Below are 10,000 nucleotides of genomic sequence, written 5' to 3'. Positions count from 1 at the left end.
CCGGTGACGTCATATCTGATGGCGAAAGAAAATGGAGACGTCAAACACTATTTCAACATTGTGTGAGGAATTCCAAGTTAGGAAGCGTTTATCTGCGGCCGAAACCGTCATCTTTGCCCTATGTATACAGCCAGCAAGAGCAAGGGCCATCCTCTGGTAGAGGGATTGTTTTAAAATGAGAGAAAGTGTGTTTTTATATCCAATCTGGATACGCCGTCTAGCCATCTACGGGTGGAGTTGCAGAATTCAAATTTGGACGACTATTAACTCGTCCGATTAGAGACGACATCAACTTTCGCTTTTCGAATTAGCCAAATGTCACATATCGCTTTCGTTGTGCAATTGGAAACCATATGACTAACGAAATTTGAAAAGAAATGTGGATTTTGGATATGTTATGATACTGTGAAAAGTGTGTAAAATATTTAAAGAGAAAGTTTCATTCTTTTCCACTAAAAAATAGTCGTCTATTGACGAAAAATTCCCCCAAGTGCGACGACAATTAACAATCGTCACTTACGACCACGACAGCATGAGAAGAGTCATGAAAAAAAGAGAGAAAAGAGAGAAGAAAGGAGTGTAAGTTTCTTGAACCAACAGTCGTTGACTACCATGACAGCGTTGATGAGCAGAGAATAGCTCCAGGAAAAAAGAATGAGAAGACAAAAGTGTGACAGCTTCCGCTGAAAGTGAAACTCGGTTTCTGAAACGGAAAGCTGGTCGGACTCGCTACCTCGCTCTCTCTCTCTCTCTCTCTCTCTCTCTCTCTCTCTCTCTCTCTCTCTCTCTCTCTCTCTCGCTCCCTCGTTTCCTCTCTCGCTCCTTTCCTCCCTCTCTCGCTCCCTCGCTCTCTGTCTCTCTCCCTCTCTCTCTGTCTCGCTCCCTCTCTCCCTGTCTCGCTCCCTCGCTCCCTGGCTTCTTCTTCTTCATGCTGCTTTCTCTTCTGTGCAAACACCGAACAGACGGTCTTTCATCCTTCCTCCCACTCTCTTCTACCTCCTTTCTCCTCCCTTCTCTTCTTCCCTCCTCCTCCTCCCTCCTCCCTCCCTCTCCCTCCCTCCTCTTTCTTCTTCCTTTCTCCTACCTTCCTCCTCCTCTCTTTCATCTCCCTCCCCTTCTTTAGCCCTCCATCACTATCCCTTGCCCTTCCTCCCCCTCCCTTCCATTCCTTTCTTTTCCCTTCCCTCCCACTCTTTCCCTTCCCTTTCTTTCCTTTCCTTTTTCCTTCTCTTTTCCCCATCCATCCTCTCCCTCTTCCTCCCTTTCCCCTCCCTTCTCTCCTCCTCTCACTTCCCGTACCTTTATCACCTTCTTCTCCCCTTTATTTCTTCCTCACTTCCTCGTCTCTCCTTCACTTGCTCTCGCTTCCCCGTATCTCCCTTACTTCTCCTCCTTTCCCTCCCTTCTCCTCTGCCTCCATCCCTCCTCCCTCTCTCCCTCTTTCTTCCTTCTTCTCCCTATCGTCCTGGAGTCCGCCAGACGACTTGATGCAACTACCCCCTGGGATCAGTAAAAGGTAAACGTGGATAAGAATCAACTTCTCATTGAATAAATTCGCCTGACGTCGTAATTTCCCCCCAGTAACCTCACCCGAATGGACAGGACTATGTTCTATAGTTCTATATTACTGTAGCTACGACCAATCGATTCTATTCAGGTTAAGGAGACACAGAAACCCGCTTGAGTGATCTGCTGCTGCTGCAGTCGCCAGACGATTTTATTCACTTGAAGGACGAGTGGAACTTAGTAACTACGTAGTGAGCACTCACACTATTGGTTATTTTAAAAGAAAATTAGATAACTTTGTGGATGGGGATGTTAGGTGGTAATGGACATGTGACTGCCTAGTGTAGGCCTTATGGTCTCTTACAGTCTCCATTCTTGTGTTCTCATGCCCCTCTGCCGAAAGATAGACCCAACCACCTATCATGAAGGCTACTCCTTTACAAGGGGGAAAATGACATTTGTATAATATACATAATCACCTGCAATTAAAGGAGAAATCTTGGGACTATAGACGGGTACCTGCAAGATGGACAGTGGTTCTGTCCATTTCCAAAACCCCTCAACCCCCTCACCCCCATCACGACGTGCAACCCTGAGGGGCTGATACTTGGTTCCCGGACTAGGCCCAAGATTTGCCTCTGTCAACTTCAATTGTATTTATTTAATTTCTTTACACATGTCAAGCTGACAACCAGCAACTGATCCCTCATACTTTCAACCGGTGACATGTAAACATTCCCACAGCAACACAGACAATAGTCCAAAGTGTCTTCCCAGAGAGATCTGCGGGAGGTTCGAAGGACCGTTGCCAGCTACTGTGGGGCTTCGGAGCTTCAATTTAGGGAAACTCAAAGAAATAAAAATCTAAAAAAAATCTTCAAAATGTCGCCAAAGAATGGGAGAATTGAAGGCATCGGTTGGTGTGTACTTACTGCTGGGCCATGTACTTCGTGGCTTCTTCGGAGATGAGGGCGATCCGTGAGATGTTCTTTGCCACCACCTTGGTCTTGTGCGAGGCTGCCATGAACCAGGCGGGCGTTCCAGGGACCAAAAGGGCTCCTGAAGGGGCGGGGAGGGTGGGAGGAAGGGAGAGAAGACACCTCATCAGTCATAAGAATTGTTTCTTGGTGATTAATGATGACTACGAATAATGACTATGAAATGATTATAATAACTAGGAATAAAGACTAGAAAAGGATGATAATGACCAGGGATAGTGATTAGGAAATTTTAAATGACTAGGAATAATAACTAGCAAATAAGTATAATGACTAGGAATAATGACCACGAATTAATGATAAAGACTAGGTGTAATGACTAGGTAACAATGGTGATGATCAGGAATAATGTAATGGTAAAGACTAGGAATAATGACTAGAAAATAACGGTAATGACTAGAAATAATGACTAGGAAATCATAATAAAGACTATGAATAATGCCCAGGAAATAATGGCAATGATTAGAAAATGTAAACATAATGATCATCTAAAAATAATGATCACGAAAAGTGATGTAATTCAGTCATGACGTCACAATCATTTAGACAGTGATAGTAGAGATCACAATAAAGATAACGATGATAACGAAACTATTGATAACGATAACTGTATCTGGGGGTAGGTGTGAGCTACCTGTGTACTCTGGGAACATATCCGGGATCTTGACGAGGGAGAAAATGTCCGGGTACCGTTTGAACCGGACACAGAGCGGTGCTGTGCATGACCTTTGCGGGTCACGCGATACATGCATTTGCCTAGGTCTTGTCGAGGAGATCGCTCCACGAAGGCCCTATGGTCGCTCAGCGATTTATCTATTTTCTTTTCTAAGTTGACGTCAACTTTCATGGCGTTACAAGGCAGGAATGACGTCGCGCTTTGTGTCATGAAAACAATGTCACGTTCAACGTTCACGTAACGTCAATTGATATGACGTAATGCATATATAACGTCAATTATATGACGTAATGTAAATATAACGTCATTTTATGACGTCGCTTTTTATGTCACGTTCTATGACGTGTATTAATAACGTCATGAATATAAATAAACGAAAAAATAAAAATAGAATGGAAATCTTCAAAGAACTGACTCAATAGATAAAAAAAAAAAAAATGGCAGACCAACTATTCCCCACAAGAATTATTTCGATACGTTTTACGAATACAGTATACATTCTTGCTGCCGCCAGGCGACTTTATTCGTGTCAAAGGCCACTCCACCGTTGTGAATATCGACAATTTTTAATTGTCCTCAGCTGAATAAAATCGCTTGGGGTCAACCAGACTAACGTCATAAAACGCAGTGGTGGACCACTTTAAGAATTCTATCCTGGTGAAACCAAATTATTTTCTTTAGAAAAATAGTAAAGTCGTTACAAGAAAGTATGTTTTTGTAAATTTTATATTTCCTTCTATTTCTATCATTACACTAACGATAATTTTTTTTTAATTACACAAATTAATTTCAGCTTTTCTGAAGAGCAGTCTGAGGTTTCTTTTTTAAGAATCTGAGACGTATTTAGCGTATTTGTATGTGTATGTGTGTATGTGTGTGTGTGTGTGTGTGTGTGTGTGTGTGTGTGTGTGTGTGTGTGTGTGTGTGTGTGTGTGTGTGTGTGTGTGTGTGTGTGTCTGTGTGTATGTATGTGTGTGTGTGTGTGTGTGTGTGTGTGTGTGTGTGTGTGTGTGTGTGTGTGTGTGTGTGTGTGTGTGTGTGTGTGTGTTCGCGCGCGTACGTGCGTGCGTGTTATTCAAAAGTTTGTCAGGGCTAGTAAGGGGAAGAAGGGATCGGTGTGTGTACTTGTCAGTTGAAGCACCCGAAATGTCGCCCTTTCTAGACGGCAGGTTGGAGTATAACCCTGTGACAGGTGACACGAAGGAACCAGGATACAAACAACCTGTCGTCTAGAAAGACCGGGAATTCGAAAGACAAAAGTAGATACAGATCTCCTACGAAAATTTACAAGCGTACGTGACTATATTATATAATTTAGATTAATGTAAATTGGCGTTGAACAATGGAACATATATATGATTGCGGTTACCTCCAGTCTGCCTTCCCTGGGTGTCTTCCCTCCCTTCCCCATCCGCACCCTCACTCCCGACTCTTGCCGGCTTTGCCCTTTATCCTTTAAGTCTCTTTCCCTTCCCTGATCCACGGCCTTGGAGACTCGAAGTCTCCTCCCTTACCTCTCCTTCTCTACACCCTCTCTCTTCCGCCTTTTCCCCACAACCTTGCCATTGCCAGGCTACCCTGCCCCGCCGCTCCAACATTCCACCTCGCCCTCACGATTAGCTCGCAGTGACGTCATATCGCTTCCATCGAGAGAGCTATATTTACGGGGCATTTGGTAAAGACAACAAAAACTGCACGACGTTGAAATGCTGCAACTTTGGTCAGTAATGAATTGATAGTTATGGAGTATCGTTAGGGAGTGGAAATACAATTACTTCAGGTCAAAGGCACAATGTACAATACACCAAAATAGAAAATGGCTTAGTGAATTTCATATAATTGGTTGATGATATTATTCTAAATATAAAGCCAAAAACAAAATATAATGCCAAAAACTAATCAACCTGTTGGATTTTAGTACGTAAATTTATGTTGGAAATTTTATTAGTATTTTAAATCTCCCAGTGACCATAGGACTTGTATAACCATTTTCTTTAAACATGTTTATTCGCCTCTACTTATGTAAATACAGGTTTTGCAAACACATACACAGAAACCCATCCACCCCACCCACGCATGTCCCACCCACTCTTCCTCCCATCCACCCCAACACACACACACACACACACACACACACACACACACACACACACACACACACACACACACACACACACACACACACACACACACACACACACACGCACGCACGCACACGCACACGCGCACACACACACACACACACACACACACACACACACACACACACACACACACACACACACACACACACACACACACACACACACACACACACACGTTTCCTGGTGTAGTGGCTAGTGTCGATGGCTCACGATGACGCAAACCAGAGATAAACCCTACTCAAGTCTTGTAGATTTCAATAACACTGCAAGTTGATACTGACCCCCTTGGACAAAAGTAAAGCGTGCATGCGTGCGTGTGTGCGTGTGTGGGGGGTTAGGCGAGTGGGAGGCTGTGTAGAGTGTGTGGGTTTGTGGATAACGATGAGGATGAGAAGTAGATGGCGGATGCACAGGACGGAGATGAGGAGGATAACGATGAGGATGAGTTGAGGATGAAGATGAAAATGAAGATGAGAAAGAGGATGGTTACGAGACTGAGACTGAGACTGAGAGAGAGAGAGAGAGAGAGAGAGAGAGAACTCACCGCTATTATAGATGGCTGGTTCGAGAGTGTCGAACCGTTCGTTGACGGTCAGCGTCGCCTGTCGAACCACGTTGCCCATGTCCCGGAAGGAGATGTGCGGCATCGAGACACGAGGACCTGAAGACACACAAGACACGAACTAGTTATTATTGAGACACACTTGAGACACCTGAGACACATCTGAGACACACTTGAGTGAGAGTAAGAATGAGAGTGACAGAGAGAGAGAGAGAGAGAGAGAGAGAGAGAGAGAGAGAGAGAGAGAGAGAGAGAGAGAGAGAGAGAGAGAGAGAGAGAGTAAAAGAGAAAGAAAGAGTTGATAGAAATTTATCCGCTCTTTCCCCCAGCCCGAAGCTCGACCGGACTCGCGCCATCCTTCGTGGGACCACAAAGGACGACTGTGGTTGGCAGCAGGGCTCCCTAGGAGGAACTGGCGTGAGGGAGGGAAAGGGACTGCCTCACCTGAGGGAATGGGATCAATGTCCACAGCCTTGGGGAACCCAGAGGTCCCCAGTGGGATCTGCCTGATGGAGCGAACGTCACGACTGTGTTTGGCCGGTTCGAGATCGATGGGCATGTACAAGTCTTCGAGGGGATCTTCCAGAAGCTCTAAGGACGCTACTTCCTCCAGTCGGGACATCAGGACCAGCCAGGATAGGGCCGCCATCCACACCATCATTTTTGATCTGCAAAAGAAGACGTGCAAGTTTAAAAAAAGGAGATAACATGTTGAGGACTGATAAATTATTATGTGTGTGTCTGTGAACCAGTGTTTCTGGGTGTGTATGTGCCTGCGTACGTACTACGTCATAAGAACATAAGAATAAAGGAGACTGCAAGAGACCATAAGGCCTACACTAGGCAACTCCGTATCCATAACCACCTGTCATTCCCATCCATAAAGTTGTCTAATCGTTTTTTAAAACAACTGATAGTTTCAGCGCTTACTACATGGTTACGTGATGAGGGGTGGCTCTTTAGAGCGTATTTCTCGCGTTATGTCCTACTTTGTCGAGAGTGAATAGAAAGCCTAGCGGGAGCTTATTATTTGAATTTTAAGTAAATCTGATTTCAACTGAAAAACAAATCAGATCATTTATCATCACTTTATGTTTTTCTTTAGACCATCAGTATTTACTGACGTTGCCATAACATCAATGACATCAATGTAGTACCAGTAGTCTTATCCTTGATAGGGTCTAACCTATTCATGAGTACTTTATCGTTATCTTTTTACTCACACTGATAGTGATAAAAGCTTCATGTTGTTGACATAGTGGCAGTTTTAGATCTTACGCTTAATGCTTCTGCCCCGCGTAGAGCATTGACACCATCAAGTTTATGACGTCAGTATGCTAGGGAATTTAATAACATCTTTACGCACCAGAATCACGAAATATTATCTTATGATTGGGGACGAATATTCACAAAAAAAAAAAAAAAAAAAAAATTCTTATAATTTTTTTTAAATCTATTATATCAGTTTTCTGGTTATTAGTAATTAGTTTAATATTCCTGGTATAGTGATAACGTCTGTAGGATTTGGCTTGATTACACTGTATAACAATGAAAAAAAAAACGGAAATGAGACTATCCTTTTCTAGAGTTATTTTTTGCGTAGATCACGAATATAACATCCGTTTCTTTCTGTGACCCTCCAGTTCTTCGTAAATAGCAGTGCCCGCAATGTCTATCTGAACGGTATTTTTTGTTGCTTTTACCATTTATATAATTTTTCACATAGCTATGTGTTTTTTTTTCTTAACAGGATACAGAGTTAAGATGCCTAGAGAATGCAAGAATTCGCCAGACAAGTTTTGTTATATATGTGGATCAGTTACATTAAGGCAATACAAGAGACAGTTGACTCAACGTGTAAAGAAACTTTATGAGCTGTACTTTGGATGTAAAGTGGGTGACCAGGACAAAAGCTGGGCACCTCACATATGTTGTGTCAGGTGTACAAGTTCCCTTTCTGCCTGGGTGAAATGCAAAGGGACTGGCCTCATGTTTGGCGTACCAATGGTCTGGAGGGAGCCAAAGGACCACTCAACAGATTGCTACTTCTGCTTAACGGATATTAAAGGTGGGTGTTCAGTGTTTATTTTTTACTGTTTTTATATATATTTTCAAGAGATGTATCAATAAAAAAGATCGAAATACATAATAAGTTGCACTTCCACTATTTTTGCACGTGATCACAACCAATAGTATCCATTTTTAGTCTGATTTTATTTTATTTTCCTGCAGGTCGCAACAGAAAAGGCAAGAAATCTATCGTGTATCCAGATCTTCAGTCTGCTATTCGCCCAGTTCTACATTCAAGTGATATTCCTGTACCACAGCCGCCCTCTGAACTACCAAGCGATGACACGAGCAACTCAGACGATTCAGAATCTCAAGATGCAACGTATACGACACAACTTGAATCTGATAAGAAACCACACCTCATCACCCAACCAGAACTCAATGATCTAGTTCGTGATCTAACACTTACTAAGCAACAGAGTGAACTCCTGGCCTCACGTTTGCAACAATGGCACCTGTTGGATGAAGAAGCTCGAATTACAGTATTTAGGAAGCGTTCTGCAAATCTACAGGATTTCTTCACTTTGGAAAACAACTTGACTTATTGTAATGATATCAGAGGCCTATTCAGTGCCCTTGAGCTGTCCTATGAACCCAATGAGTGGAGGCTATTCATAGATGGATCCCTTTACAGTATAAAAGCAGTTCTGTTGCACATTGGGAACACCATGCCTTCAGTTTCAGTTGCTTACTCAGTCATTTTAAGAGAGACATATGAGAACCTTGCTTTTATTCTAGACCGCATAAGTTACAAAGAGCATGAGTGGTTAATTTGTGCAGACTTGAAAGTAGTAGCCATACTTAATGGGCTACAAACTGGATACACCAAATTTATGTGCTTTCTTTGCAAGTGGGACAGTAGGGCCAGATCAGAACATTATATACGCTCAGAATGGCCATCTCGGGAATCTATGACGCTTGGATGCCATAATGTAATTCATGAGCCACTAGTTAAGAAGGAGAAAATCATTTTGCCACCACTGCATATAAAACCTACAGTGCAATTTACCAAAGCACTGCAACATAACAAGCCATGTTTCCAGTATCTCAAAGGGATCTTCCCTAAAATTAGTGATGCCAAGATTAAAGAGGGTATATTTGTAGGCCCTCAGATTCGCAAGCTTATAAATGATGAGGACTTTGAGGCGACAATGGATGAACTTGAGCTAGCGGCCTGGCATGCATTCAAAGATGTATGCAAAGGGCTTCTGGGAAAGCACCAAGAGTCCCAGCGAGAGCGTAAAGTGGAGAGGCTAATCAAATGCTACCAAGATCTCGGATGCAATATGTCACTGAAGATACACTTTCTTCATTCTCATCTGTCCTTCTTCCCAGAGAATGCAGCAGATGTGAGTGATGAACATGGAGAGAGGTTCCATCAAGATATAGCGTCAATAGAAAACAGGTACAAGGGAAAATGGAGCCCTGCTATGCTGGCTGAATTCTGTTGGAACCTGAAGCGTGACACGCCTGAGACGTCTTATAAAAGAAGAAGTAAATAATAGATTGTAGGTTAATACATCATATAAAGCTAACAAACATGCCGATTCATTATATATTAATGAAATGAATACAATGAAGACATTTAATCTGACTTTGGGAGCAAAATACATTTATGGAACCTTGGAAATCTCTATTAATTGCATAATTATTAAAACAGCGATTTACAAAAAATTGTGACGTGGCATGAAATTTTTGTTATCAAATTTGAATTCAGCACACTGAACTTCATAATAAAACGCACATGAGAACTATGTTTTTTTCTTAATCCTGAAATTTGTTGTACAGTGTAATTATCGGACCAGTCCATTTAACTGGAAGGGGGTGGAACCATAGCAAAAGGCTAGAGACTGTCCCAGTGTAGTCCTTTGGCACGATAAGATTATTAACGAATATCGTTGTAACCAGACGATTCAATTCATCTGAGGGAAAGCTTTTGTCAAAAAGAAACAAGAAATTATACTCTGCTTCAGTTTCTACTCTGTGACAAAAACCTCTGAATTTGTTCAAAGCAGTTTTGCATTCAAGCTCCACCCACATCTAC

General features: G+C 42.5%; 1 protein-coding gene across 1 annotated transcript in view; it reads right to left on the bottom strand.

Moving 5' to 3' along the window:
- LOC143021594 (salivary peroxidase/catechol oxidase-like) overlaps positions 1-10,000 on the bottom strand; it is a 182,228-nt gene that overhangs the window by 15,701 nt on the left and 156,527 nt on the right. The window contains exons 2-4 of the mRNA XM_076179224.1: positions 6,331-6,554; positions 5,869-5,985; positions 2,439-2,565 (exon numbers count right to left, since the gene is read on the bottom strand). Coding sequence (XP_076035339.1) covers positions 2,439-2,565; positions 5,869-5,985; positions 6,331-6,554 — 468 coding nt within the window. The remainder of the gene's footprint in view (positions 1-2,438; positions 2,566-5,868; positions 5,986-6,330; positions 6,555-10,000) is intronic.

This window comes from Oratosquilla oratoria, chromosome 1 (genome assembly GCF_046742065.1).
Source record: "Oratosquilla oratoria isolate Oo_2021 chromosome 1, ASM4674206v1, whole genome shotgun sequence".
Classification (NCBI taxonomy): domain Eukaryota; kingdom Metazoa; phylum Arthropoda; class Malacostraca; order Stomatopoda; family Squillidae; genus Oratosquilla; species Oratosquilla oratoria.
This window is presented reverse-complemented; position numbering and strand designations above follow the sequence as displayed.